The following is a 20,384-nucleotide window of genomic DNA, read 5'->3' as shown; positions in this document are numbered from 1 at the left end:
CAGGTTGAGGCGGTGGCCAGGGGTGCTTTCTATCAGCTCTGGCTGATACGCCAGCTGCGCCCGTTTCTCGAGATCAGTGACCTCAAAACAGTGGTACATCTGCTGGTAACCTCCAGACTTGACTTTTGTAATGTGCTCTACTGCCTTTGTACATAGTCCGGAAACTTCAGTTGGTTCAGAACGCGGCAGCCAGGTTGGTCTCTGGGTCATCTCGGAGAGACCACGTTACTCCTTTACTGATGGAGTTACACTGGCTGCCAATAGGTTTCCGGACAAAATACAAAGTGCTAGTTATAAGTTACAAAGCCCTAAGTGGCTTAGGCCCTGGGTACCTAAGAGAGCGTCTTCTTCGTTATGAGCCCCACTGCCCATTGAGGTCATCTGAGGAGATCCGTCTCCAGTTACCACCAACTCGTTTGGTGGCTACACAGAGACGGGCCTTCTCGGTCGCTGCCCCGAGATTGTGGAATGCGCTCCCTGCTGAGATACGATCCTCCCCATCTCTTGCAATTTTCAAAAAACGCCTGAAAACCCTTCTTTTCACCCAAGCTTTCTCAGCTTCCTAAATTGTGGGGGGTTTAATTTCTGGTTTATTTTAAAATTCAAAACCTGATTTCGGGGCTTTTAATCACTGTAATGGTTTAATTGTTTTAAAATGTTTTTAAATTGTTAATTGTTATGTTGTTTTTTAATTTGTTTTAGCTCTTTACTGTTTTAGTAATGTGTTTTAATTGTAAACCGCCCTGAGCCATTTTGGAAGGGCGGTATACAAATCAAATAAATAATATACAGTGTTGCGCCTTCCAAAAGGAGGCACCATGCCAGTATAGCAGCAATCCTTGATAAAGGAGCTGGAAATACACTGGAAATGTGAGTCTATAGCTTATGAATGTTGAGCAGTTTTAGCAAATCCAAATTTGAATTCTTTAAAAGGTTTCCTCCTGGGCAGGAAGGGGACTTCTGGTGTTTAACTTTAAAGTCCATACAGCCTGGGACGTACATGCCTTTTGAGATTGCCTCTCCCTATATAAATGACCATGGCAGTTGAGTCAGACCTCCTAATGCCTTCCCTATTGGAGACAATATTAGCTATGAGGAGTAGGACTGGGGATGTGCATGAATTGGTTTGGCAGGCCTTTTAAGCTGAACCTGATCTGGTTCGAGATCCGTCAATGCCCATAAGAATGGGTTCTGCGCCTGCGCAGGAGCTGCACGGTAACTACGCCTGAGCTCGTCGAAACACCCAAGCCACGCCCCCACACTGCTGCGTGCTATATAAGGTGCGGCTGAGGCGCGTAGTCCCTCAGTTCTTTTTCCGACCGCCTTGTGTCTTGGACCTGCGGTCTGTGCCTCTTCGTCGAAAAGTTTCTCTTTCATTCATCCTATTAACCTCTTTGACTCGGACTGGAAATTTGGACTTCGTTGGATCTGACTTCGGAATGGCGGACGATGATTCTTTGGCTCCGACTAGGACTGGCTTCGGTAACTTCTGGCAAACGAACGCGGAACGGCTTTGACCTTGATTATGGCTGACGGAAAGAAATCATTTAAATGGTGCAAAGGTTGTAGGGCAAAATTGCCTTCCAAAGACCTCCACGACCTCTGCCTGTTGTGCCTTGGTGAGGAACATAACGTCTCCTCATGTAAGATCTGTCTGTCCTTCTCGAAACAGACGCCAAAAAAAACGGGCTCTTCGCCTTCGTGCAGCAATTTATGATGAAGTTTTGAGCCCTTCAACACCGGGCACACCTCGACCTTCGGCGTCTGCTGCGCATTCCACACCAGCGCAAAAGACGGCAAAACTCTCTTCTGCATCGAGCGGTCAGAAATCCTCTGACACTGATCCCACCAAGAAAATGTCGGCATCGAAAAGTTATTCAACATCGGGGAAACACTCAATGTCTGAGAAGTCTTCGACATTGACATCGGCAAGGGAATCCTCGTCCGCCTCGAAATCTTCCCATCACTCAAAAGAGCATGATAAGGCTTTGAAACGTCGGTCTGAAGACCACTCCACTCTGCATGATACCAAACGTCGGAGAGACCGAGAGAGCCGACAAGATCGTACACCGTCCCCTTCCGCGGCTCAACCATTGATATCGGATTGCGCTCCTGCGCCTTCAACATCGGGGGACCCCACAGAGCTACCTACATTAGATGCGGGTGTATTAGTTACTCCTTCGACACCGATAATTATCGACGTCGATGCCCCTTCGACACACCAGCCTCCTGTTACCACCTTGTCGACATCGATAGGAATCGACACTGAGCACCCCTCGAGTGCTTTTCTCGAATCAAGATCGACTTCATTCGATGCCGATCGAGCTTTGAATCTTCCTCGTTCTTCACCGACTCCGATTTCGATGCTGACAGCAAGAGCTCTCTCTCCAGCTCCAACGCCTTTAGCATCGTCGGCCTCCCCTTTGACGCCACAGGCTACGGTACTTGTACCATACGCATTACATACTCCAATCCTCTCAGCATCGACTCAAGTCACTCCTCGGTATCAAGCACCTTTACCACCCTTCCAGGTAATCAGTGCCGACGCGGAGGAATCTCTTCCAGCGGCTACTCGTTCTCTCCTCTCGCTCTTGGATTCAACATCGAGCGGCCACTCGACATTTACTGGTTTCCCATCAGTGGACGTGGAACCTCATCAACATGTGACGGCTCCTGCATCGCAACTTCCAGCTCCATTATCGCCCAGCCGTCTGCGCCCGCAAACACCTTGGCATTCTTGCGGTTACCACCACCCTTCTTTGGGCATCCCTTCTCCTGCTGGTCCATGTAGAGATGAGGGTGACAGGCCCTGGAGACCAGTTACACCTGCTCGGCCCTTCTCCACCTTTAGGACGGTGGCCACTCAGACGTGCCACCTGACAGTTGCCCAACGGGCTACACAAACTCCAGCAATTCAGTTCTCTTCTGCATCCACACAGATGGCACTGTCGACACCTCGGCTAAATCTGCCACACAAACCCTTTCACGCCAAAATGAAGATGACCATCCACCACCTGCTTCCCCTTCAGAGCATTACGGATCCTCCGACTTTGAATCTGATCCAGAGGATGCTAGTTCTATTGTGGAACCACCCACGGATGTGGCGCCAGTACGTTTCTCCTAACGATGAACTCAAGGCATACCATAAACAGATTCGTGCCATGGCTGATGCTCTAGGTTTGGATATACGTTCGCAGTTGGCCACCATTGATGACCCGGTGTATAATTTTATGTTGAAATCACAATCCACGGCCCCTGTGGCCCTACCAATGTTGCCGGTCATCACAAGAGCAGCTAAATGCGCTTGGAAGGTACTGCATACCTCTAACCCAGGGCTGAACAACTCAAATGTCCCAGTGGGCTGGAATGAACCATGACTTGGTGTGTGGGGGCCGAGGTCAGTTTTCAGCACATCAATTATTGGATTAAAATTAATTATTAAGAATATTAAAGCGAGGAGCAGAGGGTTGCAGTCAGGCAGGAAGGTGAGGGGAAAAAGGGATGAAGGATGGTGTCAGTAGGTATAGGACCAGCAAGGCAGGTGGGGGGCACCTGGTCTCAAGAAGCCAATTGTGTTGAGTCACGGCTGCTTGCCAAGGGGACAGGCCAAGAGCTCTTCATGGTTCTTGCTGTCACTGCAAAACATTCCTTCTTGTGGGCCAACACAGAAGTCCTTGTGGGCCAGATCTGGCCCCCGGGCCTTATATTGTGCAGGCCTGCTCTAACCCAACCTCAAAAAAATTAGAAAATCTCTACAGAATTAAAGACAAAGGCAATGGCTACCTTCTAAAGCACCCAGCACCTAACTCTCTGGTGATCGATTGCACCACAGCATCCAAGTCTGGCAAAAGATACACAGTTCCTCCAGACAAGGAGGGTAGGAAACTGGACTTGCTAGGAAGAAAGGTCTATTCAACTTCTTGCCTATCAATCAAAGTAGCAAACTGTGCAGCCTGCACTGCTAAATATACGCATGGACTCTGGGAACTATTAGAAAATGACCTGGATTCACTCTCCTTCGAGAACTTTAAAACCAAGTTCCATCAAACCCTAGAGAGCTCAGGAGACTTGACTCGCAGACAACTTAGTATTGCCAAGCATTTGGCTGAAAGCGAATCACGGGCAATGACTGCAGCAATAACATTGAGGAGGCATGCCTGGCTGAGATATACCGGCCTCCAGTTAGACATGAGGGACAAGATAGAGGGTTTGCCCTTCGATGGCTCTGGTCTTTTCAGTGAAACAACTGATTCAACTATGGAGCAGCTAAAAAAATCAAAATTCACTGCAAAAACCTTTACCTCCCATCCCTCCACCTCACCATTTTCGTCTTCGTACCGTAACAACTATGGCAATTTCTGTTCCTCGTTCAAAAATCAGGATAGGCGTGATTTTAGGAGACCCTACGCTTCTTACCACAGTCGCCCTTTCTATCAAAAGAAGAAGGCTCCTCAATCCCAGCGCACGAAGCCGCAGGATACCCAGAAGCGTCTTTGAAGTTGTGGATCGCCCATTGACACCTTTCAACTTCCTGTCTCCACACATTCTCCTTTTCCCGCCAGCGGGGGCTTTAACATCTGCCATGACGGATCACTCCAACCTTCCGTCCCAGCCCTTTATCAGGCTTGCAAGCCATGCCCCCCGCATGGCACCACATAACATCAGACCGGTAGGTCCTGAAAATCATAACCTCTGGCTATGCGATCGAATTCAGGTCTCTACCGCACTTTACGGGGATAAAACTCACTCCCCCCTTGAAGCAGTTGCTTCAAGAAGCAAGGGAGTTGCTGGAGAAAGGAGCTATTGCCCCGGGGTCATGGGCAGACAGGTGGACGGGGCTCTATTCACATTATTTTCAGATCCCCAAAAGGGACAGGGGTATTCGACCCATTATGGATCTCCGCCACCTGAACAAGTTCATCCATGTCAAAAAGTTCCTTATGATGGCGTTGCAACAGATCCTCCCGCTACTCCAGGCGGAAAAGTGGCTTGCGACGCTGGATCTCAGGGACGCCTATTTCCATATCAACACACGCCCTTGTCACCGCAAGTACCTACGGTTCACCGTCGGCTACCAAGTGTTTCAATACTATGTATTGCCCTTTGGGTTATCCACCGCCCCAAGGGTTTTTACAAAATGTATGGTGGTGGTAATTGCTCACCTGACTCAGGCTCCCTTTGAGCCCATGTCCACCTCTTCCCTAAGATTACTTTCTTGGAAGACAGCTTTCCTGATTGCAGTCACGTCAGCTAGACGTGTAAGTGAACTGACAGCTCTCAGAGTAGACTCCCCCTATACAATATTTCATCCAGACAAGGTCCGCATGCGTCTCGACCCTGCATTTTTGCCAAAAGTTGTATCTAACTTCCACCTGAACCAGGATATCATCTTACCAACCTTCTTCAGGAGCCCTACTTCAGCTCTGGAGCGATCGTTGCATGCTATGGATGTACACCGTGCCCTCCTATACTATATGGACCGCACGAAATCCTTCAGACTGTCTACTCGACTATTCATATCCAAAGGTTTTCCTATCTCAAGACAAAGATTGTCTAGATGGTTGGTGGAACTTATTCTGCTGGCTTATCGTCTGCAGGATAAATCACCTCCGAAGGGCATTAAAGCCCACTTCATCAGGGCCCAGGCTTCCTCTGCTGCACACCTTTCCGGAGTCTCGTTCAGGGACATCTGTAAGGCTGCTACCTGGTCTTCAGAATCTCCCTTTGTAAAACACTACACCATAGACGTACGCTCTGCTGTGGAGGCTACCTTCGGGAGAAGCATATTGAAACAGGTGCTATTTTAACTACTACTGCTCCCTCCTCCTAATGGAGCTTGCTAAACACCCATTCTTATGGGCATCGACAGATTTTGAACCAGATAAACAGGTTGCTTACCTATAACTGATGATCTGGTAGAGATCCGTCGATATCCATAAAACCCTCCCAACCTCCCCTCTGCAGTAGTGCTGCGTCTATGTGCATACAGGTGTGTGGCTTTTTCCTCTTGGGATCTATTTCTCTTTCATCATGGATGAACTTACCTGCTAGATTATCATCCTGCACGGCAGTCGTCCAAGAACTGAGGGACTACGCGCCTCAGCCGCGCCTTATATAGCATGCAGCAGCGTGGGGGCGTGGCTTGGGCGCTTCAATGAGCTCAGGCATAGCTACCGTGTGGCTCCTGCGCAGGCGCAGAACCCATTCTTATGGATATCGACGGATCTCTACCAGATCATCAGTTACAGGTAAGCAACCTGTTTTTCAGAAGGTCCAGCATTCGGGCGAACCGGCGGTGGTGGTGGGGTTACCTTTTTAAGCAGGGGGGATGGTGCTCTTACATGTGCGCGCACACACACCTGCTGCCACCGTGTTTCTCCTGGTGGCGCTGTGATCAAAATCGCTGGTGCGGGGTGGCAGCATACCCTCTTGCCTCCCCAGTCAGTGTCAAGAGGATACACTGCTACCCCATGCCAGTGATTTTGGTCACAGCGCCAGCGAGGGAAATGTGGGGGTGGGGTGGGGGTGGGGGGTTAAGAGTACCATCCCTCCTGCTTGAAGGTAACCTATCCCTGGCAAACCAAAGTTCAGCCAGACCATAGGACTCTTACTGTTGCCCTGAAGCTTTGGAATAACCTTCTAAATGAGGGTTGTAGTTGCTTCTCTCCTTTTCTTTACAAGACACGATATCTTGAGCTTGAGGGCCCCCGCTATTGAGAGCTGTAGTAGCATGACTCATTTTGTTTTTCTGTAGTATTTAAAATTGATAGCTTGGATGATTATTCAGTGTGTTTGGTTTTGTAAAACGTGAGCTGAGGAAAATGATAAAACGATTTAAAATAAAAAATTTAAAAAATTATGTTATCTGGTTTTTAAGCAAATAGACCAAGGCAAACAGAAGCAGACACTTTCTTTGCCTAGCAAGCAAGTACAGCAAGAAATTGTGCTTGTAGAATAAGCCCTGTGCTCCATGAAAAATTGTTGCTTTCTTTTTTGCCTTAGGTCAGCCTTATAATCAGCTGGCTATTCTAGCATCTTCCAAAGGAGACCACCTGACCACAATTTTCTACTACTGCAGAAGCATTGCTGTGAAGTTCCCTTTCCCAGCTGCCTCTACTAATTTACAAAAAGCACTTTCTAAAGCACTGGAAAGGTGAGGCTGATATGTTCCAGGTAGTAAGTAGTTATGTTTAGCCTACTTTCCAGGAGACTTATGAAATCACCCAGATTTCCATGTGTCTGTGTGTCAACTTTGCAACTCCTGGACCAATATGAACCAAATCGGGTGCAATTGTAGGGACACATAGTGACACTTCAATGGCATAGTTTGTGTTGATGTCATCCACCCCGACTCAAGATGGTGGACACGTAAACTCTTGAAGTAGAAGTGGGCTAACTTGTGAACCACCTAACCTATTTGAACCAAATTTGCTAAAGCTGTAGGGATGCTGCAGTAGTGTAGTTTGTGGTGATTTCATCCACCCCAGTCCAAGATGGTAGACATGTGAACTTTTGAGGTGCAAGTGCACTAGCTTGTGGACTGTCAAACTGATTTGAACCAAATTAGGTGCAGTTGTAGTGGATGACACACAGGAACATCTCAGTGGTATAGTTTGTAATGTCATCCACCCTGAGCCAAGATGGTGGACATGTGAACATTTGAGGCACAAGAGGTACAACTTGAACCTTGATCTGAACCAAATTTAGTCCAGTTGTAGGGATAGTGAAAGGAAAGTATGCAGATTAGTTCTTACTAGAACAACTTGTTAAGTTTTGAGAAGGGGATTTATGGCCACCATTTAGAATTTTTTCCTTTCGCAAAGCCACAATGCCCATATGTATGTGTTTGTGGAGTGTGCTTGTCAAATAACATCTTTTACAGTTAAGTTATTTTCCTCTATCTTTTACAGACTAGTAGTTGTAGTAGGATAACTTTTTTTAAAAAATTCTAGGCTGTGATCCTAAATTAGTTGTTCATATGAGAGTGCCATTGATTTCTCTTTGATTTGCTTATGTGCAGGTGTGTTTAGGGTAGCAACTTGATGCATTTGTGCATGTGCACATATTTTTCAGAGATGATTCTGATGAACAGCATCCTCTACACATGAGGAGGACAGGGCCATGGCAAGAATGCACCCGTCCTAATGTCACTAAAGGGCATGCCAATTCGATCTCAGCACATCTTCTAAGCATCTGTGAGGAGTTATCATCCGAATCACTCCTCTACATGTGTTCCAAACCCCTTCTCTGAACCAGCTCACAGTTATTGATTAATTGCACTAAATGTCTGTACAGGGGTGGAATTGAGATAAGAGAACCTCCACTCCAACCATGGTTTTTTTTTAATATGGTCTAAATCACAGATGGCTAACTAGTGGCCTGGATGTAGCACCTAAAGCAATTTTATTTGGTCCTCGTTAACCCTATCAAAATAGTTCTTAATTTTGTAAGAAACTGCTGTAATGGTATCTTAAGGTTTGAATGTAATACCAAAATGTACATATTGGACATATATGCCTAAGCACATGCATTCCATATAGGAAGCACTTCCTACTGGATGGAGTTTCCTTTTTCTTATTGCCACTTCTAAATTGCTATCTGGAGAATATAGTGAGCCCTGAGATTTAGGGATGTGCACGAACCACAGGTTCAGGACATTTCAGGAGTGTTGCGTGCAAACTTTAAGAGGAGCAGGTCCTTACCCACTCTCCGCCATCCCATGCTGCTTCCCGCTGGGGCAGCGCGCATCCTAAGAAGCCCCGTTCGGCCTCGGCACACACATGGTGCCCGTGCACACACCATGCGCATGCTGATGCAGGGCACGGCTTCTTGGGATGCATCCTGCCCCAGTGGGGAAGCTGCATGGGGTGGTGGAGAGTGGGTAAGGACCTACCCTTCTCTTAAAGTTCACCCGTGCCACTCACGAAATGTCCTCAAACTGTGGTTTGTGCACATCCCTACTGAGATTACACAAGTTAACCATCCCAAGTGTATGTAATGGGTAAAAACTATTAATGTGAGATTCTAAAAGATTCCTGCTCCTCTGTAATGCCAGTCCAGTCCAAAATAAATCTGAACTCATCCATGATTTGATCATGGATGAAGGGGCTGACCTGGTATGTTTTACTGAGACTTGGTAGGGGGAGGCTAGTGGTCCAGTTTGGTCCCAGCTTCTCCGGCCAGGATATTCTGTAGAGGAGCAGGTGAGGGGATGTGGGCGGGGAGGTGGGGTGGCTGTGGTCTATAAGGATAACATCTCCCTTACCAGGGTCCCTGTCAGGGTATCCGACCATATTGAATGTGTGTACTTGAGTTTGGGGACCAGGGATAGATTGGGACTTCTGTTGGTGTACCGATCGCCCCGCTGCCCTGCGAAATCTATTACTGAGCTCACAGACTTGGTCGCAGAACTCGCGTTAGAGTCTCCCAGACTCTTGGTGCTGGGGGGCTTCAATGTTCATTTCGGGACCAATCTGTCCGGGGCAGCTCAGGAGTTCATAGCAGCCCTGACAGCTATGGGCCTATCCCAAGTGGTCTCTGGACCGACACATATTGCAGGTCACACACTTGATTTGGTGTTTTACTCTGATCAGGGTGGTGTTCCGTGGGTGGGGACTCCTGTGATTTCCCCATTGTCATGGACGGAGCACCATTTGGTTAAGGTTGGACTTACAACAACTTCCCACCTCCACAGGGGCGAGGGGCCCCTTAGAATGGTCCACCCGAAGAGGTTATTGGATCCATTAAGATTCCAAGAAGCCTTAGAGGGATTTAATGTTGGCTTTGCTGGTGATCCTGTTGATGCCCTAGTTGAGAATTGGGACAACTTGCTCACCAGGGCAGTAGACATGATTGCTCCCAAGCGTCCCCTCCAACCCGCTTCAAAATTGGCCCCTTGGTATACAGAGATCTACGGGGGCTGAAACCGCAAGGTAGGTGACTGGAACGCAAGTGGAGGAAGACTCGACTCGAATCTGACAGATTGCGACATAGAGCACATCTAAAGATCTATGCTCAGGCAATACGTGTGGCAAAGAGGCAGTTCTTTCTGCCCATATTGCCTCTGCGAATTCACATCCAGCGGAGTTGTTCAAGGTTGTGAGGGTATAAGTATCTGCCCCCGCGCCCTTGAACCAGAATTCGGAGTCATCAGTTACCCACTGTGATGTGTTTAAAGAGTTTTTCACAGATAAAATCTCTCGGATTCGGGCCGACCTAGATGGAGACTCCACAATTAATTTGATGTCTGAGCTGGAGGTGCCCTACGACTCCTCTTATGTGATTCGACTGGATCAGTTTCAGTTTGTGACTCCTGAGGATGTGGACAAGCTCCTTGGAGTGGTGAGGCCTACCACTTGTTCTCTTGACCCTTGTCCAACATGGCTTGTTCTTTCTAGCAGGGAGGTTGTTGTAAACAGCCTGGTGGATATCATAAATGCTTCTCTGAGGGAGGGCAGGATGTCTCCTTGTCTTAAGGAGGCAATCATCAGACCTCTTCTAAAGAAGCCTGCATTAGATCCCTCAGAGTTGAGCAATTATAGGCCTGTTTACAACATCCCATGGCTGGGCAAGGTAATTGAGAGGGTGGTGGCCTCTCAGCTCCAGGCAGTCTTGGAAGAAACTGATTATCTAGACCCATTTCAAACTGGGTTTCAGGCGAGCTATGGTGTGGAGACTGCCTTGGCCGGCCTGATGGATGATCTCCAATTGGCAATTGACAGAGGAAGTGTGACTCTGTTGGTCCTTTTGGATCTCCTGGCGGCTTTCAATACTATTGACCATGGTATCCTTCTGGAACGTCTGAGAGTGTTGGGAGTGGGAGGCACTGTTTTACAGTGGCTCCGCTCGTATCTCTCAGATTCCAGATGGTGTAGATTGGAGACTGTTGCTCTTCAAAATCTGAGCTTAAATATGGTGTCCCTCAAGGCTCCCTACTTTCTCCAATGCTTTTTAACATCTACATGAAACCGCTGGGAGAGATCATCAGGGGATTTGGAGCTGGGTGTTACCAGTACACTGATGACACCCAGATCTACCTCTCCATGTCAACTTCTTCAGGAGCTGGCATATTCTCCCTAAATGCCTGTCTGGAAGCAGTAATGGGCTGGATGAGGGAGAATAAACTGAAGCTGAATCCAGATAAGATGGAGGTACTTATTGTGCGGTGTCAGAACTCCAGAGACGATTTTGATCTGCCTGTTCTAGATGGGGTCACACTTCCCCCAAAGGAACAGGTTCGCTGTCTGGGAGTACTTCTGGATTCACACGGCTCCCTGGTTTCTCAGGTTGAGGCGGTGGCCAGGGGTGCTTTCTATCAGCTCCGGCTGATATGCCAGCTGCGCCCGTTTCTCGAGATCAGTGACCTCAAAACAGTGGTACATCTGCTGGTAACCTCCAGACTTGACTTTTGTAATGCGCTCTACTGCCTTTGTACATAGTCCGGAAACTTCGGTTGGTTCAGAACACGGCAGCCAGGTTGGTCTCTGGGTCATCTCGGAGAGACCATGTTACTCCTTTACTGATGGAGTTACACTGGCTGCCAGTGGGTTTCCGGACAAAATACAAAGTGCTAGTTATAAGTTACAAAGCCCTAAGTGGCTTAGGCCCTGGGTACCTAAGAGAGCGTCTTCTTCGTTATGAGCCCCACCACCCATTGAGGTCATCTGAGGAGGTCCGTCTCCAGTTACCACCAACTCGTTTGGTGTCTACACAGGGACGGGCCTTCTCGGTCGCTGCCCCGAGATTGTGGAATGCGCTCCCTGCTGAGATACGATCCTCCCCATCTCTGGCAATTTTTAAAAAACACCTGAAAACCCTTCTTTTCACCCAAGCTTTCTCAGCTTCCTAAATTGTGGGGGGTTTAATTTCTGGTTTATTTTAAAATTCAAAACCCGATTTCGGGTTTTAATCACTGTAATTGTTTAATTGTTTTAAAATGTTTTTATTTTATTAATTGTTACATTGTTTTTTTAAAATTTGTTTTAGCTCTTTACTGTTTTAGTAATGTGTTTTAATTGTAAACCGCCCTGAGCCAATTTGGAAGGGCGGTATTCTATCTATCTATCTATCTATCTAAATTAATTTATTTTATCCTTAATGCAATTTCCTTTGGAGACATTGCCAGTCACAGCAGCCACCTTTTCTGGTTAATGTTTATTGTTTCCCTTAAAGAGGCTAGTGAACAATATATTTCTGTACAGTAAAGAGAGCATAGTATGTCTACTGAAACTGAAATAATTTTTTTTTCCGTTTGCAGTCGTGATGAGGTGAAGACTCAATGGGGACTATCTGATTTTATCAAGGCATTTATAAAATTCCACGGTCATGTATATCTGAGTAAGAACTTGGAGAAACTGAACCCTCTTCGTGAGAAGTTGGAAGAGCAGTTCAAGGTTGGTTCTACAAAATGTGCCCTGCCTTCCTAATTAAACTAACTTCCATGCTGGGATTGGTACTTGAAATGTTTTTCTTGTTAAAGAAATGCAGATAAGTAGTTTTGAGAGCTCTTTCTCCTGTGCATTCCACCCTCTCCTGTGAGGCTACCTTGCTTCATATTCCTTCCTTTACTGAAATGTGATTAGGGAAGTGGAGTAAGGCTTCTTCTGTGGTGGCACCTACTTTGTGCAACGCTCTGCCACAAGACTACTTTAATTTATTTCTGCCAGAGAAGATCCACCCACCTCTTATTGCAAGCTTTCCCACTGGCTGGTTACAATGAAATGTACCACTGTTCTTTTGGTCTGATCTACTTGTTCTTACTCATTAGTATCTCCTCTTAGGGTGGTGCTGTGTCTCTGTCATTCTAAGTACCAGTTTCTTCCAGATAGGCCGTTAATAAATTTAAACAAATTTGAAGCTAAACATCAGGATGCAAAAGCCAAAGGATAAAATATTTTTGTGTATTTTTTTTTTAAAGCACATGCCCATATACTGAGACGCTTGAATTGCCAGTCCTCCTGGCAGCAGAATTTTCTCTACTTGATACTCTTAATATGTCTAAATTAGTGGCATAGACAAAAGCATGGTATTTGATTTAATTGCATTGCCTTCTCAAGTCTGGGCATTTGTTTCAAAAGAAAACCTCTTCACCACTAAACCCTGAATCTAGCTGGACTAGAGATGTCTTGAGTAGAAAACAACCTTGCAGCTAGGCTTGCAATAATTGTCCATCTGCCCATTTATTTAAGGGCCAGTAATGGCTATTTATTTAAGGGGCCAGCACAGATATCTTCAGTCGTTCCATACCATTTCTAGCCCTACTTGCTTTGAGCCTATGGCTAAAAATTAGGTGTTACAGTGGTTCAAGCAGTGGTGGGTTTATGGCCAATTTATGGCCACATAAGCGTGGGTTTATAGCCCATTGCTCATCCTTGAAATGTTTTGGATGACTGTGAACAAATAACTCTGTCTAAACTACTCTTTTACTAGTTCCACTGATTTGCCCACTGCAGTCCTTTCGAGAGATGGTGGACCTAGTCTTGGCCACCCATGCACTGGTTATGTCTAGGCTCTAGACTGCTGTAAAGTACGTTACGTGGAGCTTCTTTTAAACACTATCCTGGGTTTCCAGGATGTTGGTGGGGGCTGGGTGGTCTGCACACAATACATCTTACCTTATAAAGGTAAAGTGTGCTGTCAAGTCAATTTTGACTTCTGGTGCCCACAGAGACTGTGGTTGTCTTTGGTAGAATGTAGGAGGGGTTTATCATTGCTTCCTCCCACACAGTGTGAGATGATACCTTTCAGCATCTTCCTATATCACTGCTGCCCAATTTAGGTGTTTCATACCAGTAGGGATTCGTACCGGCAACCTTCTGCTTGTTAGTCAAGCATTTCTTCGCTGCGCCACTTAAGCTGACCTTCAACTTACCTTATACTAGTTGCCAATTTTGTTTCCAGGCCCAATTTAAATCCCTATATAGCCTGTCACCAAGTTATATTTAGGACCACCTGCACTCATAGTAACCAATTTATGCATTAAGATCTATATCTCAGGCCCTGTTCTGATGCTTTTTTTTGCTGAACTTTTAACTGACTGATTTTTCTGGTTTTAATAGACTGTACCTTGCTGTTCAATATTGGTAATGTTTTCTTGGCCAACATTCAGGCTGATGTCACACACAAAGCAAGGTTTTCCATCATGGGGGGGATGTGCAGTTTTTCAGTGTAACCCCCCACCCCCCTGCAGCCCTCTGTGCCTCACAAAAATATGTTCCTGGAGGTCTCTGAATCTCCAGGAGCATATTTTTGGGAGGCACAAAAAGGAGTGATGGCCAAAGATCACCTCTCAGTGATTGTGAGGGTAAAGGGATGGTGTCTTTGAGTTTATTGGAGGAAGGAGTAGAATACAAATGCGGTAGCAGTTCATGTTACACAGCAATCTTTCAAAAATATGTATGTTCTTTGTTATAGAGGCTGCTATTCCAAAAAACCTTCAATTCGCAGCAGCTAGTCCACATTACCGTCATCAACCTGTTTCAGTTGCATCACTTGCGAGACTTTAGCAATGAAACGGAGCAGCAAAGTTACAGCCAGGATGAACAGCTCTGTTGGACACAGTTGTTGGCCCTCTTCAGTAAGTGTTAAAAGTAACAGATCTTTGAGCAAAGCTTGTCCCAGTATGCTGCAAGGATATAGGGCAGATTGTTTGAGAGCCAAGTAAACTGGTTATTAAGATGAGAGTCTAGCCCAGGGGGTGGGCAGAATATCATGCTTGTTGATGATTAGCCAGTTTTCAGTGAGCCACTCAAAGAAGAGGTGGTCGTGGTGCTTTTGCAAATGAAGATGCAACAGTGACAGCAACATACCTTTCAAGTTGGGTAACTCAAATAGTTACTGTTGAACAGGAGAGAAGGGGAAATAATTGAATCACTTGTGTGGTGCTTAGCAACCACCCAAGCATCCTTATTGCTACTTGTGTTTCCTTTGTTTTATTTTACTTTTCCTCTTCCCCTCCTATACAGTATTAACTATTCTGAGCTGCTGTTGCTGCTAGTTTAAAGCAGCAGTGGCAGAAATAGCATCAGTGACTTGGGGTCTCCTTCTTCCCAACTAGCCTAAGGGGGGTTCTGTTAGCACTAGGGGCCAGATGGCCACACAAACCTGCCCACCTTTGTTCTAACCTGTGGGAATTCTGAAAGTGTACATCTTTGGTTGTTCGGGGGGCGGGGGGCACTTACCCAGGGAATTTTTAAAACAAAGAATGGATTAAAAACCTTCGCAAAAGCTATAGATTGATTGGATAATTCAGAGATGTCACAGTTCTCTCCCCACCCCCCGCCACCCAAAGCTCCAGAGCTTCCCTGGTCTTGCCCATAGTTGTCTAGTGCCTTAACAGTCTTTCTTTGGGGGCATTCACTGAGCAGCAGTTGATGTCCATTACTCGGACAAAAACAGATGAAATATTAAGGCAGTGTGATGCCGTACAGCCAGTGTTATGTCACTTGAGAACTCCTGGGTGAAATGATTTTTTTAAAGAGTTCTCTACAGATGGTTGTAATTGGTGACACATTTCTTGATCAAGCTGAGGGAAGTTTGGCCATAATTTGTAGCTTCACAAAGCTGATGGCTTATGACTGATTATGAGGTTGATTTTATTTCTTAGGGAAGGTTTCATAGACAGATACTTCCTTATAGACTAACTTACTTTGCTGGGTAGTTGGGGTCTTCTAGCCTTATACCCATACTTTGACTAAGAGGTAGAGCTGATTCTTTCATTGCAATGTAGTTGCTGCACTGTACTGCTATCATTATTGAGTTTGGCTTTATGGTTGCCATTCTGTGGCTGTAGCCTGCTGTAAAATCCTCTAAAACAGGGTTTCTTAACCTTGGGCCCCTGTCCACAATGGACATGGCTGGGGATGATGGGAGTTGTAGTCCATCTACATCTGGGGGCCCAAGGTTAAGAAACCCCCTGCTCTAAAAAGCGTCAGTGCTGTTGCCCACAAAATGGAAATGTGTGCTGCTGTGTACAAAAGCTTGTCCATAAGCTCATATGCACTTAATGTTTTCTATCTAATGTTTCTTTCTCTTTTCAGTTTTTCCACAGAGGTCAAATTTGGAGTACAGGTGTCAGTTTAATTTCATTATGACAGATCTGACCACCGCCACCCCAATTTTAAAGTGAGATAGCATAGCCAAATAAGTAATATTAGCTTAGCCATCAACTCAAGTTCATAATCTCTATTTCCCCCCAGTGTCTTTTCTTGGAATCCTGTGCAAATGTCCACTCCAGAATGATTACCAGGAAGAATCTTTGGGTTCTTACCCCCTTCCTGCTCTCAAAGTCTCAATGGATTGGCTGAAGCTTAGACCCAGTGTATTTCAGGAAACTGTAGTTGATGAAAGACAATAGTGAGTATTGGGTTTTTTAAAAACTGTATTCTGTTTGTTGCTTGCATTAACTGGATTACTAATGGACTGGATTGCTATTGTAAGCCGCCCAGAGATGAAAGTTTGGGGCAGTGTACAAATTTGATAGATAGATAGATAATAAAGAAATTGGGCATTTGAAAGCTGCTGTGGTGTAGTAAATAAGACTAAGCTGTGAACAGGAAGCCACTGGAAGAAGTCTTGCCTCTGCCATGAGCTCTCTGGATGGTCTTTGGCATCTCTTACCCTCAATGCTGTATGTGCAATATGGTGACATTAATATTGACAAGATAGTTGTAAAATGCTATATAAATGCTAGGGCTTGTGGCTAAAGCTCCACTGTTTATTTCCTAAAGATCTCTGAGTACTAGCTGCACCTGTGCAGTCAATTGCATAGGCATCCTCCTTTAGTTCCTCTGCTCACTGAACCTATCTGCTTCAGAAGCTTCCACATATGCTTTCTCTAGCTTTTCACTAATTAGCTAGGTATGTCCTGTATATTCCTCCTCCTTGCCAGATTAGATGACCTAGCTATTTTCAGCAATGGAGTATCTTCCACTTGTTCCAAGTTTTTCAACCACCATTCTCCTTCTTTGTGCCTCTCTTTACATTTTGTTCTTTCTAGTTAACTGCCACAATGATTACAATGAAACGTTGCTACAATGATTACCTTACTGGTTGATCCTGAAGAGGCTTTATTAGTGACATTTGATCCTTGACTAGATTGGAAAACTTGTAGCTTCAGACTTTTCTCAGACAGTGTCCTCAGTCAGGATTTCCATACACAAATGGGGCATCTTCCCCTCAGAATTGGTATTGTCACCTGTATGCAAGAATCTGTTAAGTCATTATTACACGTATATCTTGCCTTTCTTCCATGATGGAACTCAAGGTAGTATAAATAGGGCTCCCAGGCAGTACTACATGCAGGCAAGGACCAGACCTGCATAACTTCATTGCGGTAGTTGCCAGTGTTCCCTCTAATTTTTTTTCTGTGTGCAGAATGAATTTTGTTCTGGGTGGCACTATCAATGCAATGTGTGCACACATGCATTCAGAGTGGGGTCTCTGAGCGTCCATTGATGCTGGAGCTTCCTTTGATGCAGAGACAACCCATAAGGACCGCTCAACAAGCTTCGACCTCGAAAATCAGCAGAAAATCGACCTCGAAAATCAGCAGAAAATCAGCAGATTTTCGACCTCGAAAATCAGCAGAACAGCCTCTTTTGACGCCAAAACCGTCAGTGCCAATACCGAAGCTGTCTCTGTTGTCGGCACCGAATCCAGCGTCATTATCACTGGCCACAACACCTATGCAATCTCCAATACCCCCAGTTCATCAGCAGATCTTGGGAATCGCCTCTAAACACCCCGATACTGACTGTGTCAAGGCATAATACTCCATGACATCAAGATCCTGTTACCTTTGACATCAAGGATGAGAATGGAGATGGAGTTTTGGAGAGCGCAGATGAGGGACTTGATCCCTTGACAGCACAGACTCTCCTTTCCATACTGGATTCAAATACCAGTACTCCTTCAACCTCTACTTTCAGAGGCTTCTTATCTCAGACAGACACACAGGATCAAATTCATCTGTCGACTACTCTGAATCCACAAACAGCTCCTTTGGTTACACAGACAAGGCCACCAGTTTGTTATGTACTAACAGCAGCTCATTTGACCTCAACGAGCTGGCATTCCTGTGGGTTTTCACATCTTACTACTCAGATTGCCAATACAAGGGGAATAGGTCTTTATTCTCCTATGACTAGCAGGAGGACAGATCTTGTAAGTCCACAGGTTTCCACAGAGAATCCCTTAACAACTGCCCTTTCCCAGGGTGTATCAGTGCAAATACTGGCAGCAGGAGATGCACCAACTTCTCTACTGAAAGGAGGGTATTAACTACTGCAGTGTCCACTCAGATGCAACCAGCTTTGCAAGAGCAAACAGTAGTGGTTACAACTACCACACGGACACAGCTTAAAAAGCACACCACATCTACTGAAAATCAGACTCTCACACCTCAGTCTCCACCACCACAGTCTCCAATATGTGACCCAATACCACGTACTTCCCCTGAATCTCAATAATCAATGCATTCACAACCAGGCAGCTGTCATGGCTCCTCAGATTTGTCCTTCAAGACCCATTTCCAGATGTGGCAACGCCTTCTCATATCTCCCCAACAGAGGAAATGAAGGCGCATTATGTGCAGATTGAAGAGATGGCAGGGGCCTTGGCTTGAAGACCCAGACTGTGACCATTGATGATCCAGTATACAATTTTATGGCCAAATCCCTTTCAGCACAACTGGTAGCTCTTCCAGTTCACCCTGTAATCTCAAGGGCAGCACAAAGTGCTTGGGAAGTTGTTCATACTTACACTCTGACTTCAAGGAGGCTGGAAGGTCTATACCGAGTGCAGGAAGACAAAGATACTTGCCAGCAAAAGCACCCAGTACCCATTTCTTTAGTAATAGACTGCACAACCACATCAAAGTCTGGATGTTGACACGTGACTCCTGGGGATAGAGAGTGCAGGAAGTTAGATGTGATGAGCAGGAAATTTTATTCGACAGTTTGTTTATTGGTTAAAATTGCCAGTTATTAAGCCTGCATGGTGAATAATCAGAATGGATAATCATTCACTCTCAGAAACAGAGCAAGATTTAGATAAACTCTCTCCAGAGGAGTTCAGAGCACACTTTAAGCAAACCATGGCAAAGTCAACAACACTGACACGGCAATAGTTGAGCACAGCGAAACTCCTTGCAGAGTCCTGAGCCATGACTACAGCAGTTACCTCAAGGTGCCATGCCTGGCTCAGATTGGCCTCACTGCAAATGGATATGAAAGACAAGATAGAAGGACTTCCTTTCGATGGACAGCATATGTTCTGCAAACAGACAGATTCCACCATGGAAAATCTTAAAAATAAATAAATACTAATTAATGGCAAAGACCTTCACTTCTGCTACTTCATCATTATACTCATCAAAGTATGACTTACTCAAGACCAAGATCAGGATAGAAGAGACCACAGAAAGCCCCATCAACCTTATAACAAATGCCCATATCAAAACAAAAGTAAGGGTAGCCAATGTATTAAGCAAACAGAGGCCCCAAAACAGCATCTTTGAAGATTGGGCCAGCCCATTGCCCAAGCTAACGGCTTTGAACCTCAACCAAACCCAAGCAGACACCAATACCATCTCTATGGCACTGCAGATAGTTGTCAATACGATCTCAATGACATCATCTACTGCCAGATCCATCAAACTGGCAAGCCATTCCCCTTCGTGGCAACACATAACATCAGATCGTTGGGTCCTCCTGCAGGTTATGCCTTAGAGCTCAAGAAGAGACCAAACTTCCGGGTTGTCTGCTTTATAAGAGCGACACCAGCTCTGCTGGAAGAGGTAAAGGAGTTGTTAGCAAAAGGGGTCATAGAGTTATTTTCTGTTGCAGCTTCTCTAAGACCTGGACATAGAAGTGAACTGGAAGAAATCTCACCTAGATCCGGTGAAGTTTATAGCCTATATAGGAACAATTCTAGATACTCAAGAAGGAAGGGCATATTTACCTCAGGAAAAGTTCCAGACCATCAGGGACCTGATCCAGAATTTCAAAATGCAGCCAACACAGTGTGCACAACAGATTCAGTGCCTTCTGGACCTGATGGCTTCCTGCAATACAGTCCATTATATGCAACTGAAAATGAGGAAACAAGTATGGTTCCTCTCAGTCTTTCACCCAAATTTGGACAGCCCTCTGCTAAGGTTGCAGGGGAGTAATGGCAGGAGAGAGGGCACGCCCTCAACTCTTGTCTGTGGCTTCCATTGGCATCTGGTGGGCCACTGTGCGAAACAGGATGCTGGACTAGATGGGACTTGGGCCTGATCCAGCAGGGCTGTTCTTATGTTCTTAAGGTTAACCATTCCTCCCCAAATCATCCAATCTTTGTGATGGTGGACATTATCAGAGAACCTCCTACAGGATGTCCCATTC

General features: G+C 45.7%; 1 protein-coding gene across 3 annotated transcripts in view; it reads left to right on the top strand.

Moving 5' to 3' along the window:
- SMG7 (SMG7 nonsense mediated mRNA decay factor) overlaps positions 1 to 20,384 on the top strand; it is a 122,041-nt gene that overhangs the window by 37,545 nt on the left and 64,112 nt on the right. For all 3 annotated transcript variants that reach the window (XM_053245812.1, XM_053245813.1, XM_053245814.1), the window contains 4 exons: positions 7,003 to 7,153; positions 12,257 to 12,392; positions 14,413 to 14,575; positions 16,197 to 16,353. In XM_053245812.1, coding sequence (XP_053101787.1) covers positions 7,003 to 7,153; positions 12,257 to 12,392; positions 14,413 to 14,575; positions 16,197 to 16,353 — 607 coding nt within the window. The remainder of the gene's footprint in view (positions 1 to 7,002; positions 7,154 to 12,256; positions 12,393 to 14,412; positions 14,576 to 16,196; positions 16,354 to 20,384) is intronic.

Source organism: Hemicordylus capensis, chromosome 4 (genome assembly GCF_027244095.1).
Source record: "Hemicordylus capensis ecotype Gifberg chromosome 4, rHemCap1.1.pri, whole genome shotgun sequence".
Classification (NCBI taxonomy): domain Eukaryota; kingdom Metazoa; phylum Chordata; class Lepidosauria; order Squamata; family Cordylidae; genus Hemicordylus; species Hemicordylus capensis.
Note: the sequence above shows the minus strand (reverse complement) of the source record. Positions and strands in the feature narration are given on the sequence as shown.